Source organism: Vicugna pacos, chromosome X (assembly GCF_048564905.1).
Source record: "Vicugna pacos chromosome X, VicPac4, whole genome shotgun sequence".
Taxonomy (NCBI): domain Eukaryota; kingdom Metazoa; phylum Chordata; class Mammalia; order Artiodactyla; family Camelidae; genus Vicugna; species Vicugna pacos.
In genome coordinates, this window is record NC_133023.1 from 85,962,808 (window position 1) to 85,983,487 (window position 20,680).

General features: G+C 40.6%; 1 protein-coding gene across 1 annotated transcript in view; it reads left to right on the forward strand.

Moving 5' to 3' along the window:
- The window catches only part of GRIA3 (glutamate ionotropic receptor AMPA type subunit 3), a 259,886-nt gene that overhangs the window by 106,041 nt on the left and 133,165 nt on the right, over nucleotides 1-20,680 (forward strand). The window contains exon 4 of the mRNA XM_006215906.2: nucleotides 19,337-19,524. Coding sequence (XP_006215968.1) covers nucleotides 19,337-19,524 — 188 coding nt within the window. The remainder of the gene's footprint in view (nucleotides 1-19,336; nucleotides 19,525-20,680) is intronic.

Genomic DNA, 20,680 nt, shown 5'->3' on the forward strand with positions numbered 1-20,680 from the left:
CAATTTATTTAAAATCAAATTAATTTTAGTGCATTTAGATTTTATTCAGATATGCCCTGTGGCACTTTGACAGAAAGGTAAGCTACGGGATCTAGCAAGGGTGTGTCCAGGCTCCTGACCAACCTGTGGGGAAGCACAATTTCTCAGTAGTGGGCAGGATGCAGGTTTGTCATTTGACCAACCAAACACATCATAAAATCACTCACTTGTTTTCAGAGAAGTGCTTTGGTCCAGGTAGGAAGGCTTAGTTCTCCCTGGTCAGGGACTACCCAGAGAAATGAAAGGACACTTCTAAGGAGTATTTGTCACCATAATTTGGGTGACAATGTGCTGTATACGGGAAAAGATATTAAATTGAATTAAAATGTATAACTCATCCACTGGCACATCTGCTGGGAATGGTCTGTCATCCATTTATCAGAGTCATATGCTTTACTATTTAAACATTTTACGGAAACGTATATCTGGGAAGGCACGGTGGTTAAAAGGGCCACCTCTTTCCCTGAAGTTCCATCTATGCTTAACGCTTTGCATGACTGATTTCAGGCAGGGTCAGTACTGGTCTGGTGCCACTCTTTACAGTAAGACCATGGTTCTTTGGCCCCACAGTCTTGATCACTCTATCTCGACTTCCAAATGCCATGCCCCAGGAGCATTCTAGCTTGCTTCAGGCAATTCCTCTGGGGGGAGGATCTCCCATAACCCAAAAGGCCCCAGTTTTAGTGCTAAACCCAAAGAGAATCCAATGAATACATGTCCTGTATCTGCTCTAATTTCAGGTTCCAAAATAACATTTAGCTATCTTTTTATAGTAAAATCTGATCAACCAGAGTCTGATGGGTCAGAAACTCCAAACAGCCAGAATTTCTGCCCAGAGTTTTTAGGAAAAAAACAAGTGATTTAAAGAAAAAAAAAAAGAGCAGGTGATATCAGAGATTTAGTAAAAGTGACAATTTCCTTGGGCTTCTCCAGGGTTGGCACACATTTAGTCAACTGCTTCCACTTTTGACTTCCACAGTCTTAGGCAATGAATATCTATGTTCAAAATGACGACTCTGACATATTGCAAGACTCTTGGGCACCAAGAAAGATTCTGCAGTATTCACTTGGTTGTATTTATTAAAGAAGAAAAGTGGACCTACATGCATCAGAGACATTTCAATAGCATTTCAATAACAATAACAAGGACTTTCTGTCAAGCACTCAGGTACCCAGAAAATTCTATATAAGTTAGTGGAAGTCACTTTTCCCCTCCGCCTCCCTTTACACATCTCTGAGTATGCCACATTTCCCCCTAGCCCTTAGTGTGTACATCTGTAAAATAAAAGGCTTTGATTAGATGATAGCTGAAGTCCCTGTCCATTCTGATGCTCCATGATTATGTCACCTCTGTGATCTTTTGCATGGCCTCTATACATTGGGCTATATGGATGATTCTAGCAAGGCCTACCTCAAAGGAAAATAGTTCCTCTGAGGCTCTCTCTTTCATTCAGTGTCTTTGATGTACTAAAGGCCAGGGAGACAGTCTCAGGACTATCAGCCCAAGGTGACTAAGGGCAGAGGTTTTGCTGATCCCATCTGAGGAATTCTATCAGAGACCCTTTGATGACTATCCCTTAAGAGGGCTGATGAGGCCAACTCCCATGTAAGAATAGAAATCCATCTGACAAGCATAGAAATATTAAATAAAGAATTAAATAAAGGAAAGTTTGGCAACTGCTTCCAAGAGGGTATACTGGCCTGGAGCTAGTTTGAAATTAAGTTTGTATTATTAATTGAAAAGCAAGACGAGAGTCTTAGAATAAATCAGATAAAATAAATAAAGAGAAGATTTCACTTACTTTCAACAATGCCACAGGCAGTCTTGGGATTTGGTGGCAGTCTTAACGCAAATGCCTTATCTTCTTAAGATTTTTCTCTGCCAACTCTCAGCAGGCTCAAAATGCGCTTCTGGTCCTCTCTGCCTTAAATGGTGATAGTATAAAGCTTCAATGACAAAAAAAGAGAATCTTGAAAGTTCTAGAATGTTAAATATTTCTGAAGACATAACTCACCCCCCAAATAAATCTAGCACCTGGATTCTTCCTCCCACAAGAAAAACTTGCTCTTAAAACCTTGCCCAAGCCACAGTCATCAAACTTAGAACTTGGGCTTCTAGGAGGCTAAGAAAAACTTTCTTTCAAATGAAGTTTCTGCCCGATGACCTAATTTTGAACTCATGCCCACCCAAACACAAAGTAAAACTCTGCTGCCAATTCTGGCTGCTGGACGGTGACTTGTTCCACTTACTAAAGAGTGTGATGCCAAGACTTAGAAACTAATAAAACAGAGTAAAAATAAACAAAACCGAGAAATCAGAAAAATGACTGCATGAGTACAATATTATCTGTGTAATTTATATATCCCAACATACAGATTTTCCACACAGATCCAAAAGATACATCTCATGCCAAGAATTAACATCGAGACTTTAGAAGACTGGTTTCCTGTATCATCCTTGCCCAATTATAGTGGATAGTTATCCACAATACCAATACAACTTTTGAGTGTGACCATTAGCATCCATTTTTAATTTCTGTTTTCCCCAATACCTCAAACATCTTCTATTTACTTTCCATTTATCTTTTAAAACCAATAGCCACTCCTTCCACACTAGGGAAGATTTGGGGGAGGGCAATTCTACATAGGTGAGTATCTTATAAAGTCTGAGAGATGAGCATGGAGAGAGCTGTGAGTACAAAACACTCAAGCAATAGGTACTATAAGAAACTGGGAAGGTTTCCCATTTCCTTTGTATTTAAATTTACTCCCATATCATGCAGACACATATTCAATTACAAAGTATAAAAAAAGATCCTAAAATTAAATATAAGTGAATTTAGGTGTATTCACTATTCGGTACTATTCACACTTTAGATTCCCTGTCCCTACTGCAAATGATCAAGAGGAGTAGATTTTAAAGAGTAGGTAGACAGGATGGCTGGAGATGGGAGGCCAGGGGAGGCAGGGTTGGGTAGACTAAATGGTCTATTGAGACCTCCACTTGCTCTGTCATTCTGTTAGGAGTCATTGATGTTAATGTTCTTGGACTATTCTGTATGAATAAGGCAAATTGTAATAGATCTACAGATTGATCATTCAACAATCTGAGGCCTATTTTGAAAGATGGAGCTTAAGTTCTTTTTTATGCATCCCTTGGGTATGTGGATAATTCAAAGGCAAGTACCAGACATATCTGTTGAGCATGTCTGCCTAATTGGCCAGTTTGATCTTTAATATTATACAGTCACTCCTCTCTGGGTTTATTCAAGGCTGTGTGCTTCCCTTTGTCACCAGATCACAAATTGACTAAATATCATACATCAAATACAAGGCTCAGAGTGCAGAACAGGTGACTATTGGGGCTGTGTCCCATATGACATGCTCTTCTCTGTAGGAAGAAAGGGAGTAAAGTAATATTTAATGAGACCTACTATGTGCCAGGCACTGTGCTAGGAACTTTCACATATATCATCTAGTGCAAGTTCTATATTCAGAGCCAGCTTGACCTATTCTGAGAACAGATGGTTCTTTGGAGAATGGAGGAAGAGGAAGATGTTGCATCTGGGAATCAATAAATGCAACTACAAAATACTGATCCAAGAAGTACCACCAGAGTACCAGAGAAGTTTACCTTCCAGAAAGATATCAAGATCCTCAGCCAGCTGAAGATAGGATATCAGCAGTCTCAGGGGAAGATGCATATGTTTGGAAATGATTGCATTTCAAGCAAGTTGCATTGAGTTTGCTTGGCACTACAGAGACAGGAAGCCTGGCACTGAACCAACACCTGTACCCATCCTTCTGTGCCCACATGTCTGCCACCTCTGGATAACCCTCTCTCAGGCCCTGGGGCACAGGCTGATCACACACCATTTCCTGAAAAGAATTCTCCTCTCTCTTATTCTGGGGACTCTGGCAGAAGATTGGGGAGGATGCTTTGTGCATCCTCTGGCATTCAAGTGACGAGCTAATGCCCAAAGCCTGGAGCCACGGGAGGTTTGTCCAAGTGCCTGACCTAGAAGGGCCATGACTTCGCTTCTTTTCTAATTAGGATAATTAACCTTCCCTGCTCGTTCATTCTATTCCAGTCCAAAAAGCTCAAATTAAAATGGCACAAGGGACTGTCAGGCTCTAGGGACAGGAAACAGTTTACAAGCCTTTCCTCTCCAAGCAGCTACCATCAAGGCAAAGTCAGGACAAAGCCCTCACAGCATCTTCACTCTTGAAACAACCTTGGGATGCCTGGAGGGCCACTTTCAAAACTTTTGTCAATGTAAATATCCCATTAGCTATACAATTTTGCACAGCTCCATAGCGTTTGTTGACTAAATTGGGGCTGGGGTAAGAGAGATGCTAATAGGAGATAGCATTTCTCTTTGTATCATTATGTAGGTGTTTTATGGTTGGTTCAAGGAAGACAAAAACTGAATGGCTCAAGTTGGTAGGATTTGATGTGGGATTTATGGAATTTGTGGTCTGGCAACCAGCGCTGAGGCGGAACTTCAGGATCATTTCAAAAAGTGGAATCAAATAGTGGCATCTCACATAGAATAGAGACATAACTGAAGGGTAACAATACTGCAGTTCTCCCTCTGGTGGCTTTAACTCCCCATTCCCCACCTCTGAGCAAGTTTGAGTTTCCCATCAGGTATCTCCAGCCTCCATGCTGCCTAGACAGATGGGACTGGGCACAGTCCTCTGGATCTTTTGTTCCTCCTTACTACAGGATTCAGTCCAAGTCCCTACATGCAGCCCTTCAGACCTGTATGGGAATCCACTATGCTCTAGAGTCTCCCTTCCCAAAACTCTTTGGCTGCAGCCCTTATGAGCCACCAGGGCTGATGAGGAAGGGAAGACAGCAGAGTAACAGATGAGATGAGGCTGCCCATTTGGACTGAGTACTAAAGAGTTCCTTCCAGCACAGTAATGCTAGGCTTTTCCCTGGGTCTTCCCAGTAGATGAGAACCCTACTTGCTCCTCAGTATGTCATAGAAAGACATCAGCATAAATTTCTCAGCATGTTGTCAGCAGGCTTACCCTGGGCCTAGGTTGAGTAAGTGAGCCAATCTCCAACCTTTGTTAGTTCATGCCCTTGTCCCCTCCTAGCCCTACACTGTTCACTTCCATCCATTACCTCTACCAAAGCCTGGGCTTTTCCTCCTGAATCACCCATCTGTGGAAACTGTCCAAAGTGTGGTTCTCAGCAGATACATAATAAGGACAAAACTAGTGCTTCTTAAATTGTGATGTGCTGACAGATCACCCGGGGACCTTGTTAAAATGCAGGTTTGAATTCAATTAAGTCTAGGGTGGGACCTGAGAGTCTGCATCTTTAACAAGCAGCCTTGGTGATACCAAGTGTTGCTATCCATGGACCATGCTTTAGGCAGCAAAGGTGTCAGGACGGCATCTTTAGGATCGTCTTCTATAATTGATATGCTGAACCAGGGGCCACAATTGAAGTAGCAAGAACATATACCATCTTCGGAATGAGTTAAACCCATTCTGTGCTGTTTTGAGTAAAGGATTGTGACTCTCTTCTTAGCAGTTAACAATAGCATCCTTTTATACTGAGGCTAAAATAATCCTTTAGTGTAACCAGAGCTGTGCAGAGGGTGTGGCAAATGTGGACCTTGGCATAGCCTATTTTTCTTGGGACCTAGAGTACTTGAATAAGCCTTCCTGGGCACCTGCCCTGCTTCCTGAAGCCAGTTATGCAGTCCAAACTCATTTTGGGTCCAGCCACTCCATTCATCGCATCCACTTTCACGGTGGCTCTGGATGGCTGTGACTGCCACATCACTCATGCTGTGATCTGCATCAGTGGTTAAGACAACGGAAGCAGCTACATCATCCAAGGCACAATCCATTTATTTCATGCTGGAAAAAACAATCTCCTATCTAAGTGGGGCCAGCTAAACTGGGCAGTTGCCATAGCTTTGAGGTTGTGGGAAATATGCCTTTTGTACTATTTAGCTCCTCACTGGAGAGCAGTGTACCCCTTGAGGAGGCTCCAGATGTCATTAGTGCATCGGTGCCATGCTGGACAGAGCAAGTCCATTTCTCCTCTGGGGCACAAGGTGTATAAGTCCTGGGGTTGATAAAACATAAATTTGCTGGAAAAATTGACTGCCTTGTTTCTCCCCGTCCCAGAGTAATTCCTGAATCCTTTCCTCTTTAGCATTGCTGCTGATTGTGTTCTTTGCTCAAAATAAACCTTAAAGAACGTTTGTATTTGGTTCAGAGGATGCTCTGTTACACTGATATTTGTAGAGTTAAACACTACAGATGGGAAGACTCCCCTAAGAAGATTCCAGAGCATTGTGATTATGTGGTTTTGATCCAAACTATAAATGTGTTTTGTGGCCTAAGGGGGTTGTCAAACAGTGTTTTAAAACACACTGGCAAATTTAAGATGGTTTTAAAAGCAGGCCTACTTGAGGATCCAGAATGGTCCCACACCATTCTGTGTAGATACATGTACTTGGACACAAGTCTTGCTGGACTGGCCTGTTGCTGGCTCTGGTGGGGTCTGCAAGCTAAAGAAATATTTATTATTAACTATTTCCCTCTTGTCCACTGCCACTGCCCTCCTAAGTTGGTTACTTGTCTCTCCTGGAGAGTTTAATAAATACTTTGATCTGCATAGGACCCTACAACTGCACTTTTCCTTCCAAATGATATATAAGACCTAGCACACTAGCCAGTGGGATAAAATTTCCAGCCAAGCGGAACTCACTTAGCCATTTTGTTAAGTTCTGTCACTGAGCACTTTGCCTAAATGAGCACAGAAGCTTTCTGGGCATGGTTGACTAGTCCCTCCACTAACCCAATCATTATGGTGGCTAGCTACATGGTTCCTAATTAGATTCATTTTATTCAAATAAATTTTAGCCAGTGCAGTTTCCCAACATTTTATCACTGGAGCCAACATCTTTACTCTAAGTGATTCGTGGCTCTCCCCGTCTGTAAGCCTTCTAAAGTCTAGTCTGCTGAAGCACTCCTAAATTCAGTCATAGCCATATGCTTGTTTGTCCTTTGCAACTAGTTAACTCAGTTGGGTGGATCTTCTGGCTAAATGAAGCCAAGGACGTGACTTTGATGGCTATTAGGGCCAATCCGCTTCCTCCTAGTCCACAGGTCTAGCCTTTTTCCTCCATCTTGGCCAGCCAGTGTTCTTAGTAGTTTGTACCATTGGTGACAAAGGAGGCTAGGCTTAGTGGGATTGACTTTGTTTACATCTCTTTGCTTTATGCTCATAGCTCTAGCCAAAGTGTCAATTTCCAAGTGAAGCACTAATTAGGAACAAAGAGAGTAAGTGAGCAGAATTTTTAGAAAGATGTTTCCTCTATCTGTCCCTCTTTCAGATTATCTTTCCTTTTCTCTAAACCCTAGCCTTCATTTGCCTATTATCAGAATAGAATTTTCTTGATCCACCCTCCAAAGTGTCTGACAGCACCTATTTATACAATCCTTAGGGGCCGCTCAAAATAGAATACTGAAGAATTGAGTCCCAGATTGGGAAAGGAACATGCTCACCCAGTTTAATAGGCCTCTCAAGACTTTCTTAGAAGATAAATTGTAGATTGCAAGCAGGTTGAAACACTTATAATACCTCCTGTGAACTTTATCCTATGGGCAAACGAAAACTTTTGAAGATTTGTGAGAATGAGCATGGCTATTACATAATCAAAAGAATGACAAGGTTAAAGCTGGTCTTTGTGAACAGCTTGGATGTAAAGGGGAAGGACTGTTGCAGTAGCCCAAGCAAATAGCAGTAATAACTTCAAAATAACTAGTAGTCATGGGAATGTAAAGAAAGGAGAAGATACAGAAAGGGTGAATTAATTTGACTTCATGTTTGCCTGGGGCAATGAAAGAGACAAAGAGAATGCTCAGATTTGAAAACTAGGAAATTTGACACAAATAGGGAAGTCAGTTAAAAAAAAATAGCTACTTTGGAGGCAGGGGGCACCTGAGACAGAGTGAGAAATAAATAAGGACACCAGCAATGATAAAAACCTGCTCAGTCTAGTAACTCCAGCTCAGCTCCAAAGGTGGTGATTAACTGATGGGAGATATGCCATTATCCACAGAACTCTGACTGTGTTTCTGTTAAGCATTCACTTACAGTTGATTGCAAGGCCTGCATCCTATAGGGCCTGAAAAATCCTGGGGTGTCTTCAGGTAGTTACACAACAATGTGTTCTTAGTTCTCTGTCATGGAGAAACGCTTAGAAAAATGTATGATTTCATCTTTCCTGGGCAACTGCACATATCAGAGTAATTTCAGCCACTGATGAGGAAGAAGAAGAGTATGAGCTTGAAAGCCAAACCTGGGTGTAGATCCTGGCCCCAAAATTTACTAGTTATGTGCTTTTATTCATAACCCTGTCCCTCTCTGAGATGCAATTTCCTCATCTGTTAATTGGGAATCACTACCAATACTTAGGGTTGTTGAGGGGATTAAAGGTAATAATGTGCATAAATCCTTAGCACAGTGCCCAGCCCAAAGTAGGCATTCAATAAATGTTAGTTTATACTCCTATCCCAAACTTGACAGTGAAAGGGAAAGCAATTTAATTAAAAATCTGAGGAATGAGAGTGAAAGATTTACATATAACAGTACAAAAAAATCTATTATTCCAACAATGATTTGAAGGTGGCATTCAACCATAGCCCCTGAGAGACAGTGGTCACCCTCCGTAGCCTAAGTTTCTCAAGCTAACAGAGGATGGGTATGAGAGCTTGAACCTTCATTTCCCTCCATCTCAACCAGGTGATCTGTTTGGTGAGATATGTTTTGAGCTGAGTCTTAATGAATGAGAGGTTTATGTGTTGAGAGGGAGGCTTTTCTAGGTGTCAAGGGCAGCCAGAGTTAATCACTAGAGATTGAAGATGCTGGAGAAGGCTGTGCCCTGCACTGTGTGCTTAGGCAGGATGAGCTAAGCCATGGGCTTTGAAGCCTGTGTAGATTAGACTGAGCCCCGGTAGCAAATGGGAGTCCCAACTAGATTTGTGGAGATAGATATGCTTGAACACACAAACTTACTGGTGAAATCTCAGGCTCCTCCATGCAAAGGCAAAGCTCTGAGGGATATTCATAATGATTTTCCTGTTGGATTTTAACTTTTACTCATTACCAAAATGAATCTTTATCCAGAAAACACAACAGAAACATTATTTTACATTAATATTGAAAGTTAAAACCGGAAGAGAGTTGTGGTTATGTTCATGTTGGCATCTACCACTGGGTAAACCATTTCTTCTCCCCAGACTTCAGTTTCTCATTTGTACAATAAAGAGACTGGGACCATCACTAAATTCACTCTCATATTTGAGAATTCTGGACACCTCAGACCACCTAACTTCTCTGCATCTCAGGCAAGATTCAGTCACTCTTCCTGGAGCTCAAGGCCTACACAAGATGAAACATTAGCCTGTAAGCCTCCCCCATACTTCTTAATTCACTCTCAACTCCCCATTGGGAAAACACAATTGAAAGAAAACAACTAATTGAAATGAGTTGATCTTGGTGATGTTTTTTATATGTGTGTTTCCCTTCTTAGTATGCGAGGGGAGCACATGAACATTCTCATTTACCTTGTAAGTTTTGTACATCCCACTTTGGCTGTTTCCTAAACAGTTTCTAGACCACAGTATTAAGTCAAAGGAAACCTTTTTCCCTCAAGGGAAAAGCGTGTTCCCACCATCCTCAGGACTGTATATTTCACCCCTCTGTGCCCTCTAGGCAAAAGCTTGCCCCTAATAGCACCTTTGACAGCCTTCCAACAGTATCAGGATCAAGAAGTCTCTGCCCTCCAGCAGACAGGATAAGCCACAGCCCTTTGCAGTTGGGTCCAGACCCCTTACATCTTTGATATAAATTCACCCCCACTTTCTACCTCCTTTCCTCCTCACTGATAGCCATCATCCATGCTCCTCCCCTCATCCAAAGCTCAGAAATGTTAAGAGGTCTGGTTTGGCCTTGCTTTCTCAAAATTGAGAATGCTGAAGAAGGTTTCCAGATAAGTCACTTTCCTAATGTGAAGTCTTTTGCTTAATGGAAAACAAGGACGTATTTTCTGAGCTCAAGTCCCAGCTGAGTCAATTCACTTTACTACTCCATAGACACAGGCCACAGTGTATACCACTGTGTACAAAGGGAAGCCCGGGATGTGAAAGCTCAATGCAAAATATATCCACTTCCAGGAACTGACTCAAAGTTTTCCCCTGCTGGAAGCCAGGTGGCAGGGTGAGGGGCTATCTTCATACTTGAGGCCCCTAGGTTCTATTTGGAATAAACTGGACCTGGGAAGAAGATGAAATGTGGCTGATTGGTAGCCTTTTTCCCCCACCCTTTTTAATCATGTGTAAAGCCTTCCCCCTACCATGCCACCAGAGCTGGCAAATGCATTCTTTGGTTGACATCTACAGTCAGCTCTCTTCCCCAGGTGCCCATAAAGTAAGTGCCTGCTAACCCCGAGACTGCTCAATATTTGCATGGTTGGCAGATTCAATCATGTGATCAATGCTGGAAATTATTGATTTCAAGGGGATTAAAAGCCAAGTGAGGAAATGTTATGTAAGAAACCCTATTCATGGGCCTGATCAATCATCCCATGACATCTATGAAGTGTGCAAGTAGTCTACAGAGCCACTTTCAGATGACTCGTACCCTCTGTGACTTTGCATTGCAGGCAGTTTATCCCAGGACATTTATCTAGGTACCAAACAGAAACATAAAGGAACTATGCCCAAGCGCTATAGTATCCCCTTTCATCCAAACTCCAGGTGATCTCAGTTGTGTTTATTGTTTACTTTTTTTATACATCAGACCTTGTGCAGTTGACAATCAGAATGCTTGTCTATTCTGCTTTTCCCAGACCATAAGTAAATCTATTCCAGATGGTCTTCTAAATTTCCTTTCAGCTGACAATGCAAAGCAAGTTTACTTTCACTCAGTGAAACTGACATAACTATTTGGGCATACTTTCTCAGCTTATGGTGTGGAGAATGAGGCTAAGTAATTCACCAGCAGAGAGACTAAGTTCATAATGAAGAACTAGATGAAAGAGAAAAAATGGAAAAGGCAGGATTCCATGCACTGCTAGCTTCAGGGCCAACTTTAAACTTGACAAGTAGCTGGTAGTTGCCTCCTCGGTGGGATATTGAGTATCAGGAATACCTGAAGCTGCCAAATAACACTCTCCCACTTACTGTTGTCTACTACAGTTCCTCCATTACAGTTGCCCCTTTGCTTTAAAGCTTTGATTCTAATTTAAAACATAAATCCTCCATGGAGGGGATCACAATTGAAGATCTAATCAGTCATGGACAGTCTAGTATGACTAAAGGGTTTGATTTGGAATGAGGGAGGATTTGTATTGGGGGAGAGGAAAAGGACACAGAACTGGGACACTGGAGGGCACCTTCTGTTTCCTGACTGTACAAATTAGCTAAAGTCCCATCCTAATAATGCAGCTGCAAGGAAGAGAAGATTTGCAGAGGGTCAGCTCTTAATTAAAGGGAAACTTAAACACAATTATGAGGAATGAAGACCTCAGGGAAATTTTAATTTGCCATGGGTAAGCTGGGCTGGGTGTGGGTGAATATTTGTTTTTCTCCTGTTCCATAAAATCCACAGACTGACATCCATATGCAAACACAGAGGGGTTCTTGATCTCCCCATCTCCGACTCCTCACACACAGAAAAGTCTCTGCACTAGCATCTCAGATTTAGACAATCACTATACTGATTTTGGTGGAAACCAAATGTGTTGAAATCAAGTTAAAACAAAAACAAACGACAACAAACGACAAAATGTGGATTCATATGTGTTATGGGAATCTTTCCATGAATTCTTTTTAAAGAAAAGTACATTTTGTTATATGAATAATCACACCCTGAAGTATTGGATTTGGGCTCAGATTTTTTAATATTAGGTTCCTTAGATATGGCAAATATAAGTCGAAATAACTGAATTGGGCTCATCATCTCTGTCTTTTCTCTGTCTCGTTTTCTACTCTTCATCTGTATCTCAGCAAACACCTTCAGATTCCATACATAGCTTCTCCCATTCACTTACTTTGCCACAATATACAAAATAAATGTATCTGAAATTCCATGGAGACTAAGGAAGTTTTAAGAAATGGAGAGAGTGGTTTGCATAAGATTTGGGTTCAAAGCCCAGGTGAGCCCTAGAATAAGAACAGAAGAGTAATCTTAATTTGCCTTCTTCCATTTCACATAATTTTTTGATGAATAAAAATATTAATTTCATAAAATGTCAAACATCTGTTAATTGAAATATAACACAAACAATATTAGATGTCAAATAAACTGAGTTAAAACATATGTGACATAGATTGCAGATACTTAAAATCATTAATATATAAAGGCTCTTATAAATAAATAAGAAAGACATTAACATCACAAGAGAAACCTGAACAAAGGAAATAAATGGGAAATTCTCAAAATAAGATATAGAGATAGACACAAAGATGAGAAAAGTCTCTAACTGCTAATAATCAAAGATGCTAACAAAAAAGAGAATCTTTTATATTCCCCTATCAAATGGGAAAATATATTATTCAGTGCTAACAAAGGGGTAGGGGACAAGTACTCTCATATTCTGTTGATGGGAACATAAAGTGGAGGGCAAGTTGACAATGTGTATCAAAAGCCTTGAAAATGTTCATAAATGTTTGGCTTGATATTCCTACCCCTGGAAATAATTAGAGATGTTCTATGAGTGTTGCCATCATAGAATTATTTACAGTAAGTAGAGACTGGAAACAGTTGAAATGTTCATGTTGGGGAATGGTTAAATAAATTACAGTATGCCTAAAAGATGGAATATTATGTAGCTATTAAAACCATGTTTGAAAACATTTATTAAATGTTCTGTTATTAACGTAAGAAAATGTCCAAGATATAATGTTAGGTGTTTTTAAATGATAGGACACAAATTGTACAATCTATTTTACTAAAATAAAACATGCAGTATATTTACATAAAATAGAATGGAAAGAACTACATCAAATACTAAGAGTGGTTATCCTGGAGGAAGAGTCACCCACACTTTTACTTTTTTTTTCATTTTTTGTGTCTGCTCAAGTGTCCAAAATGAGCACATATTAATTTTATACCTAGAAAGAAAAACACAGATGCTACATCAGGAGAAGAAAGACATTTGTTAAAGTGATTTGAGTCCATTAGTGTCTGCTCCCCACACAGTGTTCCAAGGTTCCTCATCTACCACAGGAAGAAGTGATTTGTAACCGTGGCCTGAGCCTTCTCCTCTAGCTTTGTGCCTTTGTCTGCTTATTTCTGGATGGTACAGAGCCCTTCTGGATCTTGCTTTTCTTACGCAGAACCTTTCTGCCAGTCATGAAGGACATCTAAGAAAAGAGACTTGCTTCCATAAACCTCATTTGCATTGGGTAGCCATTACAATAGGTCAGTGGTTCTCAATTCTGCTTGTACATGAGAATCACCCAGGGAGTTTAAAACAAAACAAAGCAGAAATCACTTCCAGTGATTTGGATTTAATTGGTCCAGGGTGAGGCTTAGACATCAATTTTTTAAAGCTCCCAAGGTGATTATAATATATAACCAGAGTCGAGGAGCAGAGAGGTAAGTGAAGATACAGGAAAACAGAGGATTGCTTTCCTCAGCTAAATTCAGTTGAGTAAGATAGGCCAGACTGACACCGACCCTCTGAGGACCTTTTCCACCAGCTACCAGCTATACCTTTGTCAAATACCACGGCCTAAAGATCATAAAGCACACCACCAACTTCCACATTCAGTATCTGAATGACCCCGGGAAGTGGATAGACCCCAAAACAATGTTCAACATTCTCTCTTCCTTTCCTTCCAAACTCTTGTGTTAAGGCCACTGCTAAAAGGCAACTGTATTAGCTGGAGGGATGACACATTAAGCCATGAGCCATTCTTTTGATGGCACCTAGAAAAGGACAGAATGCTGAGAGAGTGGGGCAGAGGACAGGCAAGTTTTGATGTGGAGAAAGAGGTAAGAAAAAGCCAGAAGTGGTGCTGATAGGTCTAGTTGGGGTACTGGGTAGACGGGGAACATCAGGATCCTGTGTGGCATCAAGAAGATGAAAGGGCACACAGAGAGACAAGCTCTGCCACTTCATAATGTTGCCGAAGGGCATCCTGAAACAAGACCTGTGAAGTTGGCTTAGCAGCAGAACGTACTTGAAAGAGCACAAAATTGGAAGTGGAGAGACTTGCTTCTGGGGCCAGGACTAGGGTGAGGCAATGTGGCTACACTTGCACAGCCCTAAGTGCCTTCTTAGGGGAGGCAAGTGGGAGTGAGGAGATGCTGGTCACAGGGTACAAAGTTTCAGTTATGCAAGATGAATCAGTTCTGGAGATCTAATGTCCAGCATGGTGGCCATTAATGACAGTTAACACTCTGATGATACAGGAAACAATACTGTGTTGTATTCTTGACATTTGCTAAGAGGGTAAATAGTAAGTTTTCACAGCACACACACAGAAAGTGCAAAAATGGCCACTCTGTGAGGTGATGGATATATTCATGAGCTTAATTGTGCTGATCATTTCACATTGTATATGTAAATCAAAACATCAAGTTGTACATCTTAAATATATATAATTTCTATGTGCCAATTATACCTCAATACATTTGGAAAAAAAAAAAGACAAGCCAAAAAACTGCACCCTAACTGCTTCTCTTGCTTCACCCTCATCCTGGTCCTGCTTACTTAGGTTCTACTCTTTCTTCTGACTCTAAACTAGCTGTGTGATTTGGGGCAAGTCACTGTTTCTCTCTAACAACTACCCTCCAAACCAGAACAGCTCCACTTTTACCTTCCATGAAAATTTATTTTGAAATAGGAGTTTGAGAGCTTTAAAAATTCTATCTGACTGCTCTCAGTCATCTGTAAGAGTCCTTCTAGCCTCTAATTCTGGGGTTCCATGACTGAAAAGTGCAGACCACAAGAATTTTCATGGGCCAGTTTGAGCCTCTCTTTTTCAATCTGCAGATACTGAAAAGGCATTTTTCTACACAAGCCAATGGGACAAATATTGCATTACTCTCTGGGAAAGATCAATTTGTATCTCTAGAACATTTCTAGAGGATCAGCAATCCCTTTTGGGACTTTATGGAAAATTCCCTGAGAATCCTAGCCAGGCATAGAATGCTATCAATGTCAACATTCATATGAAGCCCATTTGTCCATATCAGAGAGCCCCATCATTTGGGGGACTGCTAGCAACCATGTCAGAAGTACAAATGGTGTGGCTCAAAGAGAACTGGTAGAGGTTCAACAGCAACAACAAGTGATGTGAGGTCCTGCTGGAATATATAAAGCAAGAAGGAGAAAATTATCCTCAACTGTATTTCTTTGAGTGTCTTCATCGCCATGTGTCAATATCCTATTTCTTATTCTTCTTTGTTTTCAGATCAAATACCAAGTTTGTTCAGCGTCGAGCAGCTTTCATATCGTTTGTACATTGAATGAAATACTTGCCTTCCTTCTCCCTGTGAAAATGATTTTGACAATTGTAGATTTGAGATTTTTTGGTATCTGCTGTCATGAGGTCAACCTAATAGTCAAAGATTGAATTCCCTGGGAGCAGATTCTGAGATGGAGATTGGCATACAAAATTTTATGGGGGAGCATTCTCATTAAAAACACTTGTAGGAAGAAAAGAAGGAAACAGGTTTGGGCAGAAGAAGATGGGCTGTGATGCAGCCATAGCAAGGCCTCAACTTGCCCTTCAGGTAGCTCTGAAGTTGTGGTGGCCCATTAGAGTTACCTCATTTGAAGCAAAGGGGTTGTGCCTTGATTCCCCATCACAGCAAGTCACTGGAAGCAGGCAGCCCTGGGAAGGGAGTATTACCCTAAGCTAGGCAGCTCTCTTCAGCCAACAACTTTCCCAGAAGTTGAAGGAATAGGTCCTTTGGTGTTGAAGGGGGATCTGGGTGGTACAGCACAGCATCCCAACACTAGCCTTGACCAAGAGGGCCTCCTGGCTTAGCAAGAGTAGCCCAAAAATCAACCCAGCAGGATTGGCTTGGTCATGGCTGCGGCCCAGTTCTTTGTTCACAATCACCTTGCCTCTCCTCTATTTGTCATGCTCCTATGTTATCTTGGTTGAATGCAGGTGACAATCTAGCATTCACCCAGTTACCTATGTGGGAACTCCCATTCTTTAAAACAAGAAGAAACAGAAGGTGGACAGTAGTTTGGAATCGGGTTGAGAGAATTTGCTGCTCAAATAAAAGTTGCTTTCAGTATTGCAGAGTTGGGCACATTAAAGCTCACACCAGCGGAGGACAATTCTGAAGCTGCTAAAACAGCAGGCTTATTTTTACAAAGCCAAGGCTTTGTTATGCACCTCACCTCCTACCAGCACCAACGCTGGCTTTTATTCTGCCTCCAGCTACAAACTTTTCTGTTTTACTTTGTTTTCCCTCCCTCCAACTCATATTTACTCTCTTTAGTCAGTTGTAACAGGAAACAGTCAAACTATAATAAATTAGGTACAAAAACAAATGAAAGCTTTTTTTTGGATCGCTCACTGACAGGTACTGACTTGAGGTGACCGTCCCCCCCAGGGTTCTCGAGTACACGGCCACACGCTCAAGCAGACACAAGGAGACTCTGCGTGGTGAAAAGATACTGCAGTGTTAAGCGACAGTTCTTACTCGGTCAGAAATGTGAGCAACGCTTACAGCCCAGGAGGCCCCGCACCCGAGCCCATTAAGAAATCAGTGTGCTTTTTCTATTTAATTTTTGAATAGGTCACACATTCACATGGTTCAAAGAACAAAGGTATAAAATGATCTATAAAATCAGTGTTTATTAAGAGGCCTCGCATTTGTGGCAGCAGGTGGCATATAGAGCGGCTCTCATTTGTCATCCATCTCTTCCAGGAGCTCATGCTCTTAGAGGACAGCATAGGTTGTACTTTTTAATCTTTACTGTTTTTGTACTTACAGAGAATAATACCTGCTTTTTGTAAAGAAGTCAAACCTTACATCAATAAATGACAGTGCAAGTAGAAGTTCCTGGTAATCCTATACCTCTGAGATAACTACTGCCAGTTCCTTCAAATGTTTTCTATACACGTACAGATATGGAATTTTCTTTACAAATATGGTATTACACTGTAAATGCTACTTTGCTGCTTTTTTTCTAAGTAAGAGTATTTTGCAGAAATCTTTCCTTTTATTATATAGCGATTGAGCTTTCTTTTTAACCGCATGGTTTTCCATGTGCACGAACTATAATTTATTTATCCAGTTTTACTTTGAATTTTAAAATTTCTGTCAGACAGTTCTTCAAATTGGTTTCTCCACTACTTGTAACTAATTTAAATCTACTCATCTCTGGAGAAATGAATGAGTAGTCGGTAAGGGGAGCTTCATGGAGGAAGAGAGTCACCCACAAAGGTCTATAGGTAGCATAGGATGTCAGGAAAAAGGACAGACAGGTGCAATTGCCTTCAGTAGGCAACAAGGAGAGCACTGTGTAAGTGGGCAAGACCATCTTCCAGATTTAAGTGGACATGAAAACTGGGAAGAAATGGGGACTGGGATGGGGTGAAGGATTAAAGAAAGGAAGATTAAAGCAGGTTGGAATGGAATAAGTCCTGATACATGAATGGTGAGTTGTTACAGAGCAAAGGTTTTATGGAGAAAACTCATATGCTTTAGTTGAATCCAAGCTTAATATCAATTAACAATATAATGTGACTATTTGAAAATCCTAGGTACTGAAACAACAGTTCCTATCAAAGCAAGCAATAATCCACACTGGTCACATCTGAACTATCAGGATCAATAAAATATTGACAAATGTTCATAGGACAGAGACAGAACAGTGAGGGAACCTATTGTCCTGTCATGAAAGTAATTGTTGAAGGATTGGGACATCTTTAGCCTGAAAAGAAAGGTAATGGGTCATATGCATCTGCTGTTCTTTAAAATTTGAAGGACTATCACATGGAAAAGGGATTAAATTTGTCCCTTTGGTTCCAAAATGGCAGAGTAAGACTAACAATTAGAGATTACAGGAATGTAGGGTTTGACTCAACAGACAAAAATACTTGTATTTTGCTAAAGGGCATTTTTTTAAGTTTAGATATATCGAAGATGCCCTGTGTAATTTTATTACCATTATTATTCAGCCAACACTTTCTTCATAAATAGCACAGAAGTAAAATTCAACCTAGTCCTTGCTGAATTTTCATAAATTCTTAATTAGTGGGATTCAAAATAATGAGGCTTTATTGTACATTTCTGAAGAAATATTTTCAAATACTTTAATCTTTTTCTTCCTGGTTATTTCTTAATCTCATGCCTTGGCCCACCATGTGCCCTCAACTCCCACTGAAGCAAGGAGCACATTGAAAACCCACACGAAAATGTAAATCTGAGAAATAAATATGCGTGGTTGGTTTAAAAAGAGTAAGAATTAACATTTAAAGCAATGGTAATTTACTCTGATCTGTAATTTTGAGCTCCTGTGCTGAAATTGCTCATTTGGAAATTACCAAGTGCTTGGGTCTCGTTTGTGACCTTCTTCCTGCGTACACCCAGCACACAAAGGAGTCGTAATGACCAACTGAGTCACCACTGCCATCTCCCTGAAGCATGCTCTCCAAATGTCAGTACCATTTTCTATGGTGCAGTGAAAAAGATATCCAACCGTAACCTGCTTAACACTACAGGGGGAGCCGGAGGCGGCCCAGAATCTGGAATGTGTTCAAAAGGCAGGACAATCGTCCCCATTCTCAACCCCTCCAACATCTAAATTGTTTGGGCACAGATCATTTTGGCCTTGAAAATCATCCCCAGTACCCATCCCCATTAGTCACTACCTAAGTATAAGATGAAAGAAGTGAGCTTCAAATTGCAATAGGGAAGATTGTAGCCAGAAATAAGAAAGAAGCTACTGGCATTCATTCCATAGATACTTTAATATGATAATACATGTCAATAAAAACAATTAGGTACGGTAATTCAGCTGTGATTGCTTAAGTACAGTTTGATAAACACCTAGCCTGGTGCCCACACATTGTAGAATCTTCTTTCCTTTAAAACAAGATAGAGATACCAACTATCTGAAAAGTTAAGCAGAGGTTCTGAGTAAGCCTGCTGTCCACAATGGATGAGGTTCAATGGAGCCCCATGGACTATGAAGAAAAACTCTGTAGAACCTTTAATACCTACAGAAAGATTTTTAAAAGAAAAAATGATCAATGTAGCTGTTTTTCCTTCTTTCAGGATTTTCTATTCTCCAAGCGATTATGGAAGCAGCAGTGCAAAACAACTGGCAAGTGACAGCAAGGTCTGTGGGAAACATAAAGGACGTCCAAGAATTCAGGCGCATAATTGAAGAAATGGACAGGAGGCAGGAAAAACGATACTTGATCGACTGCGAAGTCGAAAGGATTAACACAATTTTGGAACAGGTACATTTAAGATTTATTCCACCCCCAGCCAACCTGTTAAATCATCAACCTGCAGCAGTTCCCATATCTGCTAATAAATTAAGTAGCCAACAGACTAAATGTGCCAACATATTCTGATCATCTCTCTAATCCTTTTTTCCTCCCCAGTGGCTGCAGGAAAAAAAGAGAGAGAGATTGAAAGAAATAAAAGAAAACCTAAGCTGTTAAAAATTGCCTACCATATTAATCTGGTAGTCTCTGCAATTTAATGCTATCAGACAAACATAACCTTCCACACCTCTGTTCCATAGATAGCTGACTATTTCAAAATAATCCCTATACCTTCCTCTTGGCAAGGAACAGACAAGGGATTAGGCAGGGCAGAAGGATAGGGGTTTTGTTTCAGGGGCCTAGTTGCAAAGTGTCAGAGTACTATTCACTAGGTTTGAATTTGTGGATATTTTTGCAGAATATTCCTCTGGTTTGAGAAAGGAATAGAGAGAGAGAGCGTGAATTAATGAGAATACGTGTATATATAATTGAAGGCCATTTTTAAAGATGTCTTATGAGAAAAAGTTTATGGCTTTTAAAATGTGAAGAAACTGAAAAAGAATTAGACTGGGGGAAAGATATAATTCAATGGGCCAAATGATATTTATTATTAATCTTGGATATTTAAATTTAAGACTAAAAATATTAGAAGAAATGTTTCACCCTAAGCCAGATGGATATTCTGTTTGGAGTAAAGAGTCAAATCGAAATGTGGTGAAAGTTTATTATTTTCCTAAGAAGTCTCAATTTGCCAGTTAATAACAAAGTATCTGTGCTGCCATAAACCAAACTGTAAGGGAAACATTTCCATTCTAATTCGATCGCAGTGTACCTAGGGGCCAAAACAGCTTCAGAGATTGAAATTATAGTGAGCAGCCATTGCCTGGGAGAGCTATTTTATAGCAAATTAAATATTAACAATTTGTCAGATATGCCCCCACAAGAAGAGAATGCAAAAAAAGAAAATCAGTAAGGAAAAGGGAGGGACAGGTGGGAAGGGGCGGGAGGGGAGGGGTGGGGAGAAAAGAGGAGGGAGGGAGGAAGGAAGGAAGGAAGGGCTGACTGCATCATAGAGATGCAAAGCTGTCCCCTTCTTAAGAACACCATCATCTCTAGTGAATCAGCC